The 21,009-nt window shown below is 35.3% G+C and overlaps 1 protein-coding gene across 3 annotated transcripts in view; it reads left to right on the top strand.

Annotated features, from left to right (window-relative positions):
* Positions 1-20,637, top strand: part of AGL (amylo-alpha-1, 6-glucosidase, 4-alpha-glucanotransferase) — a 79,130-nt gene extending 58,493 nt beyond the window's left edge. For all 3 annotated transcript variants that reach the window (XM_035017944.1, XM_035017946.1, XM_035017943.1), the window contains exons 28-34: positions 4,228-4,363; positions 6,234-6,346; positions 7,181-7,392; positions 8,604-8,701; positions 10,393-10,480; positions 10,593-10,726; positions 19,891-20,637. In XM_035017944.1, the coding sequence (XP_034873835.1) occupies positions 4,228-4,363; positions 6,234-6,346; positions 7,181-7,392; positions 8,604-8,701; positions 10,393-10,480; positions 10,593-10,726; positions 19,891-20,008 (899 nt within the window). In that variant the 3' untranslated portion in view covers positions 20,009-20,637. The remainder of the gene's footprint in view (positions 1-4,227; positions 4,364-6,233; positions 6,347-7,180; positions 7,393-8,603; positions 8,702-10,392; positions 10,481-10,592; positions 10,727-19,890) is intronic.
* The last annotated feature ends 372 nt before the right edge of the window (positions 20,638-21,009 follow it).

Genomic DNA, 21,009 nt, shown 5'->3' with positions numbered 1-21,009 from the left:
AGTATTTTAAAAAATATTATTCCATTGCCTTCTTGCTTCCAATATTTCTATCGGAGGTCTGTTGACGTATATCTTGTTCCATTAGTGGTGATCTACTCTTTCTTTCTTGAAGCTTTTAGAACCATCTCTTTGTTTTCATTCAGGATTTTATTCTGACTTTTCTTATCTGTTTCATTTGGCATTCTATGAGCCCTTTCAATCTGAGATCTTAATTCTGGAATATTTATCATTTTATTTCTTCAGATATTTCCTCTCCTCTTTTCTGCTTTCTGGGAGTACTATTATTTGGATACCTTCTTGTTTATTTCTACCCACACAGCTTTTAGCTCTTTTCTTCTATTTTCTCTTATCTATTTTTTTCTTATCCATTCCTGCTGCCTCTGGAAGATTTTCAACCTGATCTTCCATCTCACTAATTCATTCTTCAGTCATATCCATCTATTTAGTCCCTTTATTGTTTTCGTTATTTCAGCTACTAAAAATTTTAGACCTAACATCTCCGCATGGTCATTTTTAATGACTTTTTGTTCCTATTTCATATTAATAATGTCTTCAAGAATATTATTATGTCTTTGAAGATTTTTATTTTGCTTATTTTATATTATTGGTCCATCTGTTCCAGTAATTCTGCTTTATGTGGGATATGTTGTTCAGCTTCTTTCTCTTTTATAGTACTTAAGACTCCTCTGGTAGCTAATGTTTTCTTTTTCTCAATAAGCACATGTTCCCTTGATTATTAGTAACTCCATACAGCGCTGAAAAGAGGCAATCTCCTTAGCTTATAATACAACAACCTTAAAAGCCAAGGTAGAATGAAAAGCCCAAGAGTGACTGTCAAATTCCACTTGTTTTCATCAGTTTCTCCCAAAAATTATATGAATTCTTCAAATTAATACCTCACACTTACTTCTGTAGTTTCTCCAGGGTTGATTTTGGGATCAGAGCCAGTAGCCTGGGATACTTTGCCATTTCATCAGGAACTACAAAATTGGATTTCTTCATACTTTTTTTGTGCATTTGAAGCAACCTATCCTTTTATAGTTATTTTAACCTGTGTACCTTTGTGTGTGTGTTTCTGTTGCTCTCCACTAAATCTCTGAGAGGAAAACCACTAAACATTGATTATCCAATTATTGTCATATATTTAATATCAAATTATAAACCTCCTTGCCTTTGTGTATTACTTTGCAAACATTTTCCGGAGGCTAGTCCTTCTATCCCTAGCTCACAGTACAGGAAATAAGAACAGGGGGTAAAAGTAGTTTGCCTAAGGACGTGCATACACAAATAAACACGAGAGAAGCATTCAGTCTTACCAGTACTCAAACAAATTAAAATTAAAGGGGGTCACCATTTTTCCCTATTAAATTACCATAAGAGACAGCATAGCATAAATGAAAGCACCAATGCTAGAAGCAGACCTGCTGTCTTAAAATTCCCCTCTACTCCTTTTCTAGCTGTGTTCCCTTGGATAAGTTTTAACTTCTCTTTGCCTCTCTCATCTACTTTTGTAAAAGAAAGATAATAATACCACCTACCTCCTAAGGTTGATATGAGGATTCAATGAAATATGTATGTTAAAGCACTTAGAATAGTGCATGGCACATAGTGCTGTAAGTCTACTATTTATTATTAGGAAAAACAATGTATTCGTTTGCTGGGACTGCCATAACAAAGTACCACACACTGGGTGGCTTAAATGACAGAAATATATTGTCTGTCAATTTTGGAGGTGAGGAGTCCAAAATTAAAGTGTTGGCAGGTTTGACTCGACCTTGGAGCTGTGAGAGACAGATCTCTTCTAGGCCCCTCTTGTAGATAGCCATGTTCATGTTTACATGGTGTTCTCCCTATATCATCACATCAGCTTCCTTCTGTGCCCAAATTTCCTCATCTTATAAGGATACCAGTGGAATTGGATTAGAGCCCAGGCTAATGACCTTATTTTAATGCAATTAACTTTTTAAATTACTATCTCCAAATAAGGTCACATTCTGATGTACTGGGGTTAGGACTTCAGCATATGAATTTGGGTGTTTACACAATTCAGTCTATAGCAAACAGTAACAAATAACTGTTTTTTATTTGAGAGGTATTCAGATACTACTGATGGCATTGTAAATTGACTCATTCTTCTTGGAAAGCAACTTGAAGATAGATAGATAGATAGATAGATAGATAGATAGATAGATAGATAGATAGATATCCAAATATGTTTTATGAGATACAGAATATTCATGTTTTTGTTCATGAATTTATTCCACTCCTGGGACTCTAGTCCGTGAAGTAATCTAAAACACACAAAAAAGTCATATTACATGATATTGATCATAACAGTGCTTACAATCACATAAAAGAATGAAACCTTTTGTTTAACAGGAAATGTTTACAATGACTTGAATGAAAAATTCTGTAATTCCTATAAATCATAATTTTTGTAATTTGTATAGTATTAATATAATATAAATATTAAAGACTGAAATATTAAGGACTTATGGGTGTTGAATCTAATACATGAAAAATAGTTGGATATGAAATATTTATGAAAATATTATTATTGGGACACCTGGGTGGCTCAGTTGGTTAAGCGACTGCCTTCGGCTCAGGTCATGATCCTGGAGTCCCGAGATTGAGTTCCACATCGGGCTCCCTGCTCAGCAGGGAGTCTGCTTCTCCCTCTGACCTTCCTCCTTCTCATGCTCTCTGTCTCTCATTCTCTCTCTCTCAAATAAATAAATAAAATCTTTAAAAAAAAAAATTATTATTATGTGAAAAGACTAGAAAGGAATACATAAATGTAATACTTTTGTTAGGGTAATAGGATTGTGGACTCTCTTTTTTAAACACTATTGTTTTTAATGTAAAATGATAATCTTTTTAAGTGATCTATTTCAGATATTTCAGATAACTCACTAACTCATTGGCAAATTTTGCTGTAGACTCAAGAACTTAAAATTCTGGGGCACCTGGGTGGCTCAGTCAGTTAAGCAGCTGCCTTCAGCTCAGGTCATGATCCTGGGGTCCTGGGATTGAGCCCTGCATCTGGCTCCCTACTCAGCAGGTAGCCTGCTTCTCCCTCTCCCCGCCGCTCGTGCTCTTTCTCAGTATCTCTCTCTCAAATAAATAAAATCTTTAAAAAAAACTTAAATTCCTTCATACACATTATAAATTATATTTTAAACAGTAGTTAGACCTCATTTAGTTAATTTAGTGTTTATAGTGGTAACATACAAATTGTATACATGATTGAACTGGTAAGATCACTGATACTTTTTTTATCCTTCACTTAGAGAACTAAATAGAAGTAGATTTTATATTTAAAAGAACATTTTTTGTGATATCTCTAAATTATTGTAGTTTTTAGATTTAATTATGAAACATTTCAGTAAGAGAAAATAATATAAATTATACCTTTAAGCCTAGAAATAAAATTAGATATTTAACATTTGGTTGTATTTTCTTCAGATCTTTCTTTTTTGTTTTGTAAAGAAATAAACCATTACAGATGTATCTAAAGCTTCATCTTTATCTCTCTCCCTTCCCTCCCTCTCTAGAATTAATGACTACGCTATAATCACGTTTTTTTTCCATGTATGTTTTTGTATTTTATGAGTTTGTGTTTGAGTATGTGTAAATTACATATGATTTATATTATGTAGTATATATTCAGTATATTATATAGTATGTAGTCAGTATATTATGGAATACACTATAATATATACATATAACTTTTATGTTTTTGAATTTTATCAAGTATTATGTTAGACATAGTCATATAGACATACATGGTTGTATATATTAGTATTATCTATATTTTAAACTTTTAAGGAAAGGTATCTTATTATGCATTTCCTTTTGCAACTTGTTTGCTCGGTAATTTTGTTTTGGGGTTTTGTCCATTATGATGCATTGTAAATCCAGTTCATTAATTTTAAATGATATAGTGAGTTTTCCACTGTATGAATAAACCACAGTGTTTATTCACTCCTCTGCTCAGCAGTTATTTATTTTCTTGCTAATACAAATAGTGTTGCATTGAATATCCTTGTACATATCTTCATATGCACATGGGTAAGGAGTTCTCAAAAGTATATATCTAGAAATGAAATTACTATGTGGTAGAATATGCACATCTTCAACTTTTTTACCACATTGCTCTCCAGAGTAGTTGTCCTAGTTTATTATATCCCTTTCAGATTTTGTAAATGTTTTATTTTGCTTTTTTAGGCTTTAATATAACCTCAGGGGTTGACGAAGAAACGGGATTTGTTTATGGAGGAAATCGCTTCAATTGTGGCACATGGATGGATAAAATGGGAGAAAGTGACAGAGCTAGAAACAGAGGAATCCCAGCCACTCCAAGGTAGTATTTATTTGTACAGTGCTTATATAATAATACCCTTTTTAAAACCACATACTTGTGGAGTCTTTTATTCTCTTAACCATGAAGTCTTCTTATTAAATCCGTCAAAATCTGGGGTACCTGGGTAGTTCAGTCAGTTAAGTGTCCAGCTCTTGGTTTTGGCTCAGGTTATGATCTCATGGGTGGTGAGATCGAGTCCTGCGTTTGGCCCCCATCCTGGACCCTGCACTCAGTGTGGAGTCTGCTTGAGATTCTGTCTGTCCCCCACCACCTACCGGCTCACACATGAGTATGTGATCTCTCTCACCCCCCTTTCTCTCTCTCAAATAAATAATCTTTTTTAAAAATTAGTCAGAATCTCCCTTCTTCCCTCCTCCTTCTTCTTCCACTCACTCCTTCCTCTCCCACAACATGCACATATACAACTCTCTTGTTACCAAGTCATCAAGTAAAGCTGTCTGTTCTTTTCTGGAAGTTCTCATGGGATGCTTCTCTACAAGCACCTCAAAGGAAAATTTTATGATTCTTTATCCCTGTCGTTAAGATCTTTTCTTAACCTGAATGTTTTCATTGTAAACATTTCATTATGCCCATCTCTTATAAATATAGAAAATACCCAATTATCCTGTTCTTTATGAAATACTTTTAATTTCTGAACCTTTTTTTCCACCTAATTTTTTATCTTTTGTCCCATCATTTCTTTTTATGGTTTCAAATGCTTAATACTACATCACAAGTCTAGGAGTGCCTGGGTGGCTCAGTTGGTTAAGAATTTGACTCGAGGGGCGCCTGGGTGGCTCAGTTGGTTAAGCGACTGCTTTCGGCTCAGGTCATGATCCTGGAGTCCCGGGATCGAGTCCCGCATCGGGCTCCCTGCTCAGTGGGAAGTCTGCTTCTCCCTCTGACCCTCACCCCTCTCATGTGCTCTCTCTCTCTCATTCTCTCTGTCTCAAATAAATAAAATCTTTAAAAAAAAAAAAAAAAAAAAGAATTTGACTCGATATCAGCTCAGGTCTTGATCTCAGGATCATGAGTTCAAGCCCTGTGTTGGGCTCCACACTGTGTGTAGAGCCTACTTAAAAAAAATTAAAAATTAATTAATTAACTAAAAAAAATAGTATCAAGTGTGAGAAACTATTTTCTTATTCTAAATTTTATCTTCAGTCAGCATCGTGAAAAAAATCATTTAATCACAGCTGTTGTTACATGCTTTGCAAATTTCTTTTTAAAACATGTTTATTTTGGTACATAATTAGATCTTTTGTACTTCCCTTTCATTTTCTTTAAAAATGGGCTCTCAGGGGCACCTGGATGGCTCAGTCGATAAGCATCTGCCTTCGGCTCAGGTCATGATCCCAGGATCCTGGGATCCAGCCCCGCATCGGGCTCCCTGCTCTGCGGGAAGCCTGCTTCTCCCTCTCCCACTCCCCCTGCTTGTGTTCCCTCTCTCACTCTCTCTCTGTCAAATAAATAAAAATCTTTAAAAAAAAAAATGGGTTTTCAAATTATTATGTGTATCTTCCCTGGCTTTCTCCAGTCCTATATCCCATGTTTGCTATCTTTTCTCTGGTACCCTATTTCAGTATTCTCTGATTCCTTACCCCTACCTTTTCCAGCTGCCATCCCCTCTAACTCCATAATCACCATTCCACTCCATAGAACTTTTTTTAACTGTTAAGAAGGTAAGCAATGGCAAAATAGTAAGAGGAGAGGTTTCTTATATATGCAGCATACATTTCAATGAAGTGAGGGTTTTTTTAATAGATAGCTGCTTTTATAATATATAATTCATCAAAATTGTTTATTGAATGACCTTTAAGTAGTGCTTAAATGACTCCAACTCACAGAATAAAATTTATTTTAATTTTAGAGACGGGTCTGCTGTGGAAATTGTGGGCCTGAGTAAATCTGCCGTCCGTTGGTTGCTGGAATTATCCAAAAAAAGAATTTTCCCTTATCATGAAGTCACAGTAAAAAAACATGGTAAGGTGTTCATTTTATTTAAACAGAAACTTTGAATATACTGTCTATACTCTTAATCTACGTAATCATTTGACTCCATGAACTAATATTAGAAAACCCTTACAATTAAGAAAGAAAAAAGCATTAGTATAAAATTGTAACAAACCTGGTTACTAACCATATTTTTGCAGCAACTTTGAACTAAGATATGAAAAGCATCATAGTTATTGCCTTGTGCTTTTTTTTGTCCTTAATGTGACTGAGCATGTTACATTCTTGTGAACACTTATGAAATCTTTACATCTTTTACTAGAACTCTGCTGTCCGATAGAAATATAATTACATAATTTTTTTCAGCCACATATATAATTTTAAATTTTCTAGTACTCACATTAAAAAAAGTAAAAAGAAATAGGTGAAATTAGTTATGATAATATATTTTATTAACTCAATATATGCTAAATGTTATTTCTTCATGTAATCAGCATGAAATTATTCATGAGCTATTTTACGTTCTTTTGTGGGAGGAGTATTTTCTTTGAAATCCAGTATATATTTTACACTTCTGGCACTTCTCAATTCAGACTAGCCTCATTTCAAGTGCACAATACATGTAACTTTATCAAACATGTGAGAGTGATACAAAGAAAAATCAGGGGTCATTTGCTGGATTCTAATCCTTTGTATTCTAATACAATGAAAGATAATTTTTAATTTCAGGCTTGTGTCCTTCAAAAGACCCTGACACTTTCAAGAAGTGGATAATTTATTGCCTAAATGTTACTCTTTGGCTGTAACTAAATATATGGCTTTCTTTGAATGCTTAAAACTGCCAAGTCTTTTATCGTGTTTCAGGAAAGGTTGTGACAGTCTCATATGATGAGTGGAACAGAAAAATACAAGACAACTTCGAAAAGCTATTTCATGTGTCAGAAGACCCTTCAGATTCTAATGAAAAGCATCCTAATCTGGTTCACAAACGTGGCATATACAAAGATAGTTATGGAGCTTCCAGCCCTTGGTGTGACTATCAGCTCAGGCCTAATTTTACCATAGCAATGGTTGTAGTAAGTGAATTGTTACTTTCAAATTTCAAAAATGTTGTGATGGAGTACATTTAGTTCTTTATTCCCATTTGTTTTCAAATTCATTTACTTGCCAAAAAGTATATTGTTTACTAGCTAGTTCGATATAGTCTTTCTAAATTAATAAAGCATTATGCATACCACCCTTAACTTCGGTATCAAAAAACAGAAAATAATAGATGACAACTAATGAAGTGCTTCCCAGTGTTTTTCATATGAAAGCACACGTAGAAAATAATGGTATTTGTATAGCACACTGGGCAAAATGGATTAGGTTGGTTGTGCCAGATCCAACTGCTTCAGTTAGCCCCGGGCCCGCCCCACTGCCTTGAAAGCTGAAGGCCTGGGTATTTCAGCACACCTGTGCTAAGACCAGTACCTCAACATACTAGTTGGAAAGATCTAGACTGGTGAACTAATGTGAGTAGCTTCAACTCATATTCTGTTTCCTTCGTTGTATTGCTGTAATGCATTCTATCTAGCCAAGAATTCTAGACTCTGTTTTATCTCTAGTCTAAAAATAAACTATAAGGACAGTAAAATAGAGAAGGTATGTGCCCTTCTGTGCCTGCTTAGCTGTTTTTACCTTGTCGAAAAGAGTACTAAATATGGCACTATAAATTATTAGAATAAAAAATCCAAAGGTACGTAAAGTTATCTTCTGTTCAGTATGCATTTGATTTCATTTAACCATTAAAATTAATGAGGTTCTTAGCCACCAGTACTTTCTCTCCTTCTCCGTATCACAAGTAAATTTACTCATGCTGTTAGAGTGCAGGTCATTCTGTATTTCGCTGTGACCCCAAAAGCAAAAAATGATTACCAGATACACTTTAAGGAAGCTATTATAAATCTTCTGAAAAATGAATTAGGTGGGTTTAAGTGTGCTCTGCCTTCATTGTAGCTGTGGCAACTTCCTTCGGGAGCTCGTATGCTTTCTTAAAATGACACAAGGAAATAGTCACCTCTTAGCAGCTTTCCTAATTTCTAAGGCCAAGAACAGTGCTTCTAAGTCATCTCCATTAGCATTAGATCGGGTTAGGCATCTGCGCTCGAAAGGAATTCTGACCCACCCTGTATTTTTAAACAGGTTTCATTTCCAAGTTTATGACTAGTTTATGTTCCACTGTGGGTGAAAACTAATTCTTTTGTGATCTTCAAAAGTTTGAATATTCGTTTTTGACATTCATTAGGCCCCTGAGCTCTTTACTGCAGAAAAAGCATGGAAAGCTCTGGAGATTGCAGAAAAAAATTTGCTTGGGCCCCTTGGCATGAAAACTTTGGATCCAGAGTAAGTTAGAATATTAAGTATTAAGAATGTCGTTCATATGGTTTTAATGTATAATTATATTTAATTATATTTAATCTTGGCATGAAAACTTTTGACCCCGAGTAAGTTGAAGTATAAGTGTTAAGAATGTTGTTGATATTATATTGCATCAGCCATAATTTTTTTGCTTGTCAGTAAACTCTCTAAAATTGCGTTCAAACTGAGTTTTTAAAAATACCAGCTATATCTTCATTAAATATCAGTGTTCATAATGCTTGTCCTATATTTAATAATCAATAAGAGTTTTAAGCTTATAAAACTAATATGTTATGAATATTTCCTAATGCCTATTTTTTTCTGATTGTAAAATACATGATTATTATGGACATTGGAAGTATAGACATATTGTCTCCTCAGAGACAGTCTTTTTCAAGTTGTTAACTCCTAGTAGTTCCCTCCATATTTCTAAGTACTGTGTGTGTGCAGCTGTTTCGAGTTTTTTTTTTAATATTAGACATTATTTGGTTACTTCTTGTGATGACAGATGAAGATGTAACTCTCTCCTCACCTTACCACTAACCATTTCCATCCTTTCTGTGTTATTACCTGACTGTTTTTATTTAAACCAATAACTGACTTTGTTTTTATTTTATGATTATGTGTTTATGCCATTTTATATTTCTTTTCTTTTCCAACTTTTGTTTTTTCTTGAGTTTCTAATGACCTTCCTGTTTGTCTTCTGCTGTTTTCCTTTAAAGCTTGATGCCCTAGCCCAACATTAATTTGCTTTCTGTATCAGTGTATGACAGAACCCCTTTTCTATATAGTATCCTCACCTTTGTAGAATTTTCCCAATTTACTGTGTACTCATTTCAATCTTGAGATGCAGACTTTTTGTGTGTATACTTATCTGCATTCTGAGGTGTTCTCCACATTTTCAGAGGTGTTAGGAACCACTGGTCAAAACTAAAACCCACAGTTAAAGCTTACTCAGGTTGCAAATTCTGTCTCTCACTAAAAGGAAAAAAAGAAAAGTAATAATTTAATTAAACGGAGTATAGATAACTGTCTTGTATTATCCATTACAATAAGTTTTTAATAGTTTGTTTAGTTTATAAGTGTGTATAAATTTTCTATGTCTATTTGGAATCTGATAAATACCAATTTCACTTAATTTTAAAATAACTTCATGGAGAAGTTTAAAAAACAACCTTTCTAATATGTAATAATTAATAAAACTGTATCTTTAATGTTTACTAATTCAAATTATTTTGTGTATATTTTAGTCATCATCAGTGTATTAGAAGCTTAGTGAAATAGTTGACTTTAACCAATATTTAGTGTCAGACTAACTCCTTGAAGGCAAGATACCTGAATACTTGACATTTTTTTTTTATTAGCCAGTAACTATTTGTTAATCATTCCCTAACACATTGTTAAAAGTATTCTGGAGGTGCCTGGCTGGCACAGTCAGTAGAGCATGTGACTCTTGCTGTCAGGGTCATGAGTTCAAGCCCCACATTGGGCGTAGAGCTTACTTATAAATGAGTTAATTAGCTAATTAATTTTTAAGATGGGTTGTAAAAAAAAAAAGTATCCTGAACCCAGTATATGCTAATTTGATTATTTCTCTTACTTTTGCTATTGAAAAATCTAATGCTTCTTATGTAATATCTGATCTTTTTCTAACCTAAATTTCAATCATTTTGCAGTGATATGGTTTACTGTGGAATTTATGACAATGCCTTAGACAATGACAACTACAATCTTGCTAAAGGTTTCAATTATCACCAAGGACCTGTAAGAACTTCATTTCTCTTTTCAGAGTTTTCAGTTGAAGTTATTTTTCAAGTAACTTTATAGATATCCAAAGCTCTTTTTTTTTCTTTACCTTTAAATCATCTTTTTTTAGGAGTGGCTGTGGCCCATTGGGTATTTTCTTCGTGCGAAATTATATTTTTCCAAATTGATGGGTCCGGAGGCTAATGCCAAGACTGTGTTTTTGGTTAAAAACATTCTTTCCCGACATTACGTTCATCTTGAGAGGTAAGTCATCAGGGGGCATGTAATTTCCAGAACTAGTGTTTAGTCAGTTTATTAGATATTAGGTAAATAACAGCTCCTTAAAATTCATTTCTGTATACTCTAGGTATCCCAATGAAATTTGAAAGCTTTACTCTTATTTAACATGACAAGTTCAATGATATAATTTTCACCTTCCTTTAATTATTTTAGGTTGTTATTTGAAGACTTAATATTGCATGATTTATACATGTGGAATAGTCTAATTTTTTAAATACAGTGGCTATTTTGGGGTATGGCCAAAACAGAATAAATATAAAAATTAAAAGTACTCAGGCCGGGCCTTTTGAGTTAATTGATTTAAAGACATATGTGGTTGCCAGAGGGGAAATGGGGGGGGAAGGATGAGTGAAATAGATGAAAAGGATTAGAAATACACTTACCTTGATAAGCACTGAGTAATGTATAGAATTCCAGGATCATTATATTGTATAACTGAAACTAATATAATACTGTATGTTAATTTTTTTAAATTTAGAATACTTTAAAAATAAATTAAAAATCACATATATCAATATAGTTTTCAGAAATGCTTTATTAAAATATCAGGGTTGGTCTTTTAACTATATTTCAAACCCATTTGTCACCTCCTTTGTCATAATTATTAGAGATAGTGTCAGAATTATGTGTCTTTATAAGATGATATAAATATAGTCAAAAGCTATCCTAATTTCCCAAATTCTAGATTAAACCTAAATATAGGCATGCCTTGGAGATAGTGTGGGTTCAGTTCCAGACCACTTCAATAAAGCAAAAATCACAATAAAGCGAGTCAAATAAATTATTTGGTTTCCCAATGCATGTCAAAATTACACTTACATCATACTGTAGTCTATTTAATATGCAATAGCATTGTGTCTAAAAAAACCAATGTACATACCTTTTTTTTTTTTTTTAAGATTTTATTTATTTATTTGAGACAGAGAGAATGAGAGACAGAGAGCATGAGAGGGAGGAGGGTCAGAGAGAGAAGCAGACTCCCTGCCGAGCAGGGAGCCCAATGTGGGACTCGATCCCGGGACTCCAGGATCATGACCTGAGCCGAAGGCAGTCGCTTAACCAACTGAGCCACCCAGGCGCCCCCAATGTACATACCTTAATTAAAAAGTATCTTATTGCCGGGCGCCTGGGTGGCTCAGTTGGTTAAGTGACTGCCTTCGGCTCAGGTCATGATCCTGGAGTCCCGGGATCGAGTCCCGCATCGGGCTCCCTGCTCGGCAGGGAGTCTGCTTCTCCCTCTGACCCTCCCCCCTCTCATGTGCTCTCTCTCATTCTCTCTCTCTCTCAAATAAATAAATAAAATCTTTTAACACACACACAAGAAAGTATCTTATTGCTAAAAAGCATCTGAGCATTCAGCAAGTCATAATCACTGACCACAGATCACCATAACAAATACAATAATGAAGTTTGAAATATTGTGAGAAATACCAAGATGTTACACAGACACAAAGTGAGCAAATGCTGTTGGAAAAATGGCGCCTATAATAGACTTGCTTGGTGCTGGGTTACCACAAACCTTCCATTTGTAAAAAGACGCAGTGTCTGTGAAGTGCAGTAAAGCAAAGCACAATAAAACAAGGTATGCCTGTATATGTACAGTTTATTGCTCAGAACAATTATGCATAAACAGCATAAATTTTATCTCCTTTATTGTATGAACATGAAGGGCTTCCATCTATCACCATGAATATTGTGTTTTCTTTTTTTTTTTCAAAATTTGTTTTTATTTGCTTGAATGTAGTCACAGAAAACCCAACCCTGCCATAGTTCTTGTACCTCATCTAGAAATTGCATCTGATTATGTGTGATGTGAACATTCTTATATCCTTTATTGCTCCACAGTATTTATCGTTGTTTGCATTTATTTTCTTTCTTTTGTCCATGAGAAGTAAGAACATCTTGCACTGCAGGGATCACTCTTCTACTTTACCTGTGATCCCATCCCTCCCACCTGTTCCTCCATTTTGCTCTACTAATTATCCTTTCTTGGTATTCCACTTGATTCTTCCTTCTTAAGCTAGAAAGAAATTTGTCACCACATCCTAAAATGAAGTCCGTTCATACTGTTCCTACATCTAGCTGTGTCCTTTCGTTCTGTTTTCTTCTCAGCACACTTCCTATAGGAGTAGCCTCATTCCTTTTGCTTTCTGACCACCTTAGTCATTACCACCCATGGTCTGACTTTTGTTTTGCCCTCACCACTCTGGTGAAGCCACTCAACAAGATCCTTTCTTTTTTCTTTTAAAGATTTTATTTAGGCAGAGGAGGGGCGGGGGGGGCGGGGTGTGGAAGGAGGGACAAGCAGACTCCACACTGAGCTCGAGGCAGGGCTCAATCTCAAACCCCTGATACCTTGACCTGAACCAAAACCAAGAGTTAGACGCTTAACCGACTGAGCCAGGCAGGCGCCCCTTCAACAAGATCCTTTCTTGTTCCCAGATCCCATGACTTCCTTTCGGTTCTCTTCTTTGACCTGCCTATAGTATTTGACATTGTTGCTTTCTTCTTTTCATAAAAAACTTTATGCCTTCCACAGTATTAGGTTTCCCTTGTTTACCTCATGCTAGTAACAATTATTTTAATAATAGGAAGTAATATTTATTGAGTACTTACTGTGTTCCAGGCATTGTTCTAAATGCATTTATATGACATTACTCATTTAATCCCCCCCAAAAAAAACTATATAAAATAGCTATTGTCATTATGATTATCCTATTATTGTTATTATTCACTTCTCCACTCTCTAGGTATGTCACCGTGGGCAGGTTACTTGACTTATCTGGGCCTGATTCCTCATCTGTATAATGGATGTACTGGGGTTGTTTTGAGGATTAATATGTTAGTACATGTCATATAGACAAGATACTAACTCAGCTTTGAGCTATTATTAGTTATCTCTATTTTATAAATGAAGCTAAGAAAGTTAAGTAATTTCTACGAAGTCAAATGGCAAGTAATCTGCTAGAGCTGTTACTAAACTCCAAGCAGCCTGCTTCACAGGCTGTGCTCTTAACTACTACACTGTTGTCTCAATTTACTGTTTTTCCGGCTTTTCTTCCTGGCACCTATGTTCACTCTCCAAAAATCTGTCCTTAATCTTCCTTTTTTTTTTAATCTACATTTTCTCCTGTTATATTTCATCTATCTCATGTCTTCATTCTCTAGCAAATTTTGAATTCTCTTACAAGCTCCACTATTACTTTTTAACTATCTAATACACTTCTTACCTTGGATGTCTTTCTGCCATCACTCATCTTCTCCCACATACACAATTTTCTTCCCTTTGCTGTTATGGTATTACCATTATGCATGCTCTGCAAGCTCAAACATCCCAGGTACTTCTTACTTTTACCTCATTACTTCTCCAGAACATCCAGATAGTTGTCCAGACTGAATTCAGCTGTATCCTGCCTTCTAACAGCCCATCTTCTTTGCTCTTGCCACTGCCTAACTTATAACTCAGAACCTTTTCTCTGAACTAGGCAATAGGCTCCATACTTCCAGTCTCCCCTCTCTCCATCTTGTCATATTACCTCAAATAAGATTAATTTGGTTCAAATATAACTCTCACAATTTTAGTCTTATATTTAAAAACCTTCAGTAATTCCCCACTGCATACAAAATGAAATCCAAATTCCTTACTTTCCAGTTTTTTTTTTACCATTTCCTAATAGCTACTTTTGATAGTACAGTAGCTTCAGGTGTGAGCTTTGGGTCCAGATTGGATTTCAGATTTTGTCCTTGTTACTTCCTTTACGTGTGACTTTGCGCAAATTACTTAACCTCTCTGAAATAAATTTCTTCCTCTGTATTATGCTAACATCTCATTATTTGCTGCAAAGATTAAATGAAAAGATAGTTCAAAAATACTTGTCACAATTCAAGAAATGGTTTTATCTAAAGTGAATTATTACTCTTAGTTATCTATGGAATCCGTAGCAATGTCAACATTCTCATTCTTGATATTGGTAAGTTGTATTCTCTTTTTTTCCTGTTCTGCCTGGCTAGAAAGTTTATCCATTTTATTGCTCATCTTAAAGAACCAGTTTTTGGCTTTATTGATTTGTTTTCTGTTGTTTTTCTGGTTTTTGTTTCATTGATTTCTACCCTGCTCTTTATTCTCTTCTTCTGCTTACTTTAGGTTTAATTTGTTTGTCTTTGTCTACTTTAAGGTAGAAGTTGAGGTCATTGACTTAAAGACCTTTCTTCTTACCTAATAAGGGGCTTAATGCTATAAATTTCCCATTAAATACTAAATCAACAGTATCCCACAAATTCTGGCTTGTTGTGTTTGTATTTTCGTTCAGTTGAAAATACTTTCTACTTTCCCCTTTGCTTCTTCTTTGACCCATGGGTCATTTAGAAAGGTGTTATTTAGCTTTCAAATATTGAGGAATTTTCCAGAGGTGTTTCTGTTACTGGTTTCAAAGTTAATTCCATTGTAGTCAGGGAATATACTTTATATGACTCTAATCCTTCTAAACTTATTGATACTTGTTTTAAGGCTCAGAATATGTTCTGTCTAGGTTACTAATTTGTTTTCCAGTGGCAGGGGGAAATGTGTATTCTGCTGTCCTTGGGTGGAATGTTCTATAAATGTCAACTAGGTCAAGTTGATTGATAGTGTTGTACAAAGTACTTACGAATTTCTATCTACTTGTTCTGTGAATTACCTAGAGAAGAGTATTGACATCTCCTGTTATAATTATGGATGTCTATTTCCCCTTGTAGCTATATCAGATTTTGCTTCATGTATTTTGAAAACATATTAGATGCGTATTTAGGATTATTTTGTTCTTTTCATGAATTGACCCTCTTATCATTATGAAATGACCTTCTTTATCACTGGCAGTATATCTTTGCTTCAGAATTTACTTTGTTTCATTTTTTTTTTAAAGATTTTATTTATTTATTTGAGAGAGAGAGAATGAGAGAGAACACATGAGAGGGGATAGGGTCAGAGGACGAAGCAGACTCCCTGCCGAGCAGGGAGCCCGATGCGGGACTCGATCCAGGGACTCCAGGATCATGACCTGAGCCGAAGGCAGTCGCTTAACCAACTGAGCCACCCAGGCGCCCCACTTTGTTTGATATTAATATAAGCCCTTCAGATTTCTTTTGATTGTTACCATGGTATGTATTTTTTCATCCTTTACTTTTAACGTATTTGCTGTCTTTATGTTTAGGGTAGGTTTATGTACATAACAGCATATAATGGCGGTCTTGCTTTTTTGTGCAGCTTGATAATCTCTGACTTTTATTTGGAAAGTTTAGACTATTTACACTTAATGTGATTATTTATATGGTTAAGTATAAATCTATTTTTTTCTGTTTATTCTTTTCCTCTTTTTCTCCTTCTTTTGGACTGATATTTATTATTCAGTATATATTCCATTTTATCTCCTTTGCTGGCTAATTAGCTACTTTTTTAAGTGGTTGCTTTAGGTTTATATATACATCTTTAATTTATCATAGTTTACCTTCAAGCATAGTATAAGAATCTTAAAATATATAGTTCTATTTCTCCCTTCCAGGTTTTTGTGCTATTATTGTCATCTATTTTGCTTTGCATATGTGTTATAATTTCCCCACATTGTTATTACTTTTTGTTTATGCTATCAGTTATTTTTTAAAGATGTTTAAATAATACAGAAAAAAGTCTTATATAACTACTCACATAGTTGCCATTTCCAGTGTTCATCTGTTTGTGAATATCTCTGTTTCCATCTGGTATAATTTTCTTTTGCCTAATGAATTCCTCTATCATGTCTTATAGTACAAGCCTGCTCATGATAAATTCTTTAAGCTCTTAAATTCTCAGAAAAGTCTTTGCCTTTATTTTTGAAAGATATTTTTGTTGTGCATAGAATTAAAGGTTGACAGGTTTTTTCTTTCAGTGCATTGAAGTGTTACCTTGTTTTAACAGGAAATCTGCTATCATCCTTATATCTAATCTGCCACTATTTCCATTATATACATTATAGTTTTCATCTCTTGAAGTTTGATTTCGGTCTTTTTTATATCTTCCATGTCTCTGCTGAGTATTTTGAACATACAGAATACAGTTACAGTAACTATTTTATTGTCTTTGTCTGCTAATTTATATCTGGGTTGGTTTCATGTATGATTATTCTCTTCTTATGGGTTGTATTAGCCTACTCTTCACCTGCTAGTGTTTTATTGGATGCCAGCTATGAATTTTACCTTGCTTGGTATTAGATTTTTTGGTATTTCTATAAATATTCTTGAACTTTGTTTTGGAATGCAGTTAAGTTATTTGGGAACAGTTTGATCCTTTCAGGTTTTGATTTTAAGGTTTTTTTTTTTTAATTTTTTAATTTTATTTATTGACAGAGGAAGAGAGCGAGCACACAAGCAGGGGCAGCAGCAGAGGGAGAGGGGGAAGCCTCTCTCCGCTGAGCAGGGAGGCCGATGCAGCGCTCGATCCCAGGACCCTGGGATCATGACCTGAGCTGAAGGCAGATGCTTAATTGACTGAGCCACCGAGGCACCTCTGATTTTAAGCTTTGTTGGGCCTGGCCAGAGCAGCATTTAGTCTAGAGCTAATTATTCTCCACTAATGAGTCATGGCCCACCTGAGTTCTCTATCCCATATCCCTAAAATTATGAAGTTTTCAAACCTGGCTGGTGGAAATAAGCACTGTTCCTGATCCTGTGTAAATGTCATCAGGTACTCCTTTAATTCTTTCAGATGGTTCTTTCCCCATCTTTCATTAGTTTCCTCTTGTGTATTGACTGATCGGTAGGTGAATACTTGAGTGGGACCCTCTGCATATCTCCAGAGTTCTCTCTTTTTTAGTACTCTGTCCTGAAAATTCTAGCTGCCTTGTTCTTCCTGGATTGTCAGTTCCATTTCTTCAACTCAAGGAATCTGCCAGGCTCTACCTGTGTTCCCTTCCCTGTGCCAAATCCTGGAAACTCCCTCCAGGCAGTAAGGTATGGTAGTCCTAGGGCTTCCTTCAGTGTATTCTCATTTCTTAGGGGTCACTGTTCTTTGTTGCCTAATATCCAGTATCTTGAAGATTATTGCTTCATATTCCTTGTCCAGAACTTTGTTTCAGGCAGGAGGGAAATACTGTCTGTGCTGTTCCATGTTTGTCAGAAGTGGAAGACCTTTGCTTTCTGGCCCAATCAAGTGTTTTAAGCTCATCTTTTACTTTCCCTGCCCCCAGCCTAGGTGGGCAATTCTCTATCCCTGGTTTGTTTCCTAGCTTGTTTGTTTTTTGTGTTTGTGAAGAATGTTATTTAAAAGCCCAGATCCAGGGGCACTTGGCTGGCTCAATCGATAGAGCATGTGACTCTTGATCTTGGGGTTGTGAGTCTAAGCCCCACATTTGGTGTCGAGATTACTTTAAAAAAATAAATTTTTTTAAATTTTATTTATTTATTTGACACAGAGAGAGAGAGCGAGAGAGAGAGCACAAGCAGGGGGAGTGGCAGGCAGAGGCAGAGGGAGAAACAGGCTCCCCACTGAGCAAGGAGCCCAATTCGGGACTCGATTCCAGGACCCTGGGATCATGACCTGAACCGAAGGCAGCCGCTCAACCAACTGAGCCACCCAGGCATCCAAAAAATAAATTCTTTAAAAATAACTAAATACAGGCGCCTGGGTGGCTCAGTTGGTTAAGCGACTGCCTTCGGCTCAGGTCATGATCCTGGAGTCCCTGGATCGAGTCCCGCATCGGGCTCCCTGCTCGGCAGGGAGCCTGCTTCTGCCTCTGACCCTCCCCCCTCTCATGTGCTCTCTCTCTCTCATTCTCTCTGTCTCAAATAAATAAATAAAAATCTTTAAAAAAAAAAAAAAAACTAAATACGTACATGCATACATACATTAAAAGAAATAAAAGCCCGGAGCTAAATACTTGGTATATTCGTGCTCTTGGGGAATTGTTATTGTGCCTTCCAGTAGATAGAGCTAGGAAATGATTGATAGATAGATAGATAGACAGATAGATAGATAGATAGGCAGGCAGATCTCTATCTCTGTGTATTTATCTATCTCTATATATTGAAAACCTACATTCACACCAGTTCCACTCAGTGTTTTATCTTGTTTTCTCCCTTTTCATGTTTGTATTTCCCTTTTCCAACAGTGAGTAAGCTATTCCCCATACTCTGCTATCACTACCAAATGGATTCAGCTCACCCTTTTCTGGCTCTTGGTATACCTCTTCCTTCATGGGCCTGACAACCCCACACTAGGCCACACTTATGTGTGGATGCCCTCCTTGCACCACTTGGGTTCTAGGACAGCCCCACCTTGGTGTGAACTCTCTTCATACACCTCAGGCTGTGGCATCCTACCCTGTGCTATCCCTGCTACCCTTCTTTCCTCTTCTCCCCAACTCTGATCACCGACCTTTGTCCCACCTAATGACTTGAGGAATGAATTTTTCAGAAAGGAAGGGAAAGAAGAATTCTTTTACCAGTATGGATATGTTCCATGTTCTAGTTCCACATATAATTATGAGCAGCATGTCACTGGTTCTGTAAGTTTGTCTCTTAACTTCAGTACTATATTAGTTTGCTAGAGCTGCCATAACAGAGCACTACAAACTGAGTAGTTTAAATATTTTCTTATTGTCTCACAGTTCTAGAGGCCAGAAATTTGAAATCAAGGTGTTGGCAGGGCCATGCTCCCTCTGAAGTTGCTAGGGAAGGATCTCTCCCAGCCCTCTCTCCTAGGTTCTTTTTTTTTAAGATTTTTTTTATTTACTTAAATATTTACTTTTAAGATTTTATTTATTTACTTGAGAGAAATAGCATGCTTGAACACGAGCTGGGGGTGGGGGGGCGCCGAGGGAGAAGGAGAAGCAGACTCCTTGCCGAGCAGGGAGCCAGATGCGGAGCTCGATCCCAGGACCCTAGGATCAGACGCTTAAGGCAGATGCTTAAACAACTGAGCCACCCAGGTGTCCCTCAAAGAATAATTTCAATCTAAATTCTTTATACATAGATAAGGATATCCTGTTTTATTTTGTAGCAAATGACTATATATGATTATTTTTCTATACTAGAAGGAAAAGCACCAAATGTATTGCCTATTTCGTTAATCCAAACAAGATATGTGTTGTATCTCATAAAATCTCTTTTCTTTTTTTAAGATCCCCTTGGAAAGGACTTCCTGAACTGACCAATGAGAATGGCCAATACTGTCCTTTCAGCTGTGAAACACAAGCCTGGTCAATCGCTACTATTCTTGAAACACTCTATGACTTATAGTTGATTCATGGATATGTATTAAGTATGCAGTCACTTGTATTATGGAATGCAAGGTCAAAATATAATGTAAATGTTTTATATGCACAGGCTTGAGTCATTTTAAAAATCTTATTCATAAGATATTGATGCCCAGTTAGGTAAGACTTTAAAAGCATTGATCTTTCGTTTTGTTTTTTTAATGTACACAGGTAGCTTTTGATTTGAATCAGAAAGAAAAGCTATCATAACCAATAGGATGTTTTTCTTTTGAATTCAGGAAGTATTCTTGAAATGCCTAGAAATAAAGAGTCTGATCCAGAGTTTGAAAAAGAAAAATCATGTAATCTACTGTACATAAGTGAAAATGAAATATGAGAATGTAATAATGAAAGAAATGGAAAAGTATTTTTAAATTGTGGTATTATATTTTCTTTAGTAATAATACATACTGAATATGCTATAGTTAACTAATGTTCTCACCTTTTACTGTGTTATTCCTAGCACCTTCCAAACTGCATTCGATAAATATTAACTAAATATTGAATCATGGAAGTATCTAGTTCACTGTGTGCTTTTATTTTACTAATATATTAATATGTTTTTAATATAATGAATGCCATAATTTGCTTATGTTAATGATGCATACATAGGATGTATGAAAAAAACACAAGCATTTAAGAATTTATTTCCCACAAACAGTTTTGTAGAATTAATCTTGAGTTCCTGCTTCCTACTGTGAGATGGTTTACATTCTCAAAATGCACATTGTTGGTCATACTTATGAGAACTTTGAAGAAAAACATGCTAAATTAATTTTTCTAAAACGTAATTATTTTTAGTTTGTGTGTAAAAGATATTGATGGGTCATAGTAGATGCTAGTTTCCTATTAACTAAAACCTACATTGACAAGCTTAGCATTGAGAACAACCTTAATGTAATAAAAATATATGAATTTAGTAGTTATCTTGAATTCAGTAGAATCATTTAAAAAGTTTTTCATGACCTTAACTCTGAAAAGTCA

This window comes from Mirounga leonina, unplaced genomic scaffold, assembly GCF_011800145.1.
Source record: "Mirounga leonina isolate KUSES-001 unplaced genomic scaffold, KU_Mleo_1.0 Mir_173, whole genome shotgun sequence".
Taxonomy (NCBI): domain Eukaryota; kingdom Metazoa; phylum Chordata; class Mammalia; order Carnivora; family Phocidae; genus Mirounga; species Mirounga leonina.
The sequence above is the reverse complement of the archived record's forward strand: the minus strand, read 5'-3'. Positions and strand labels throughout refer to the sequence as shown.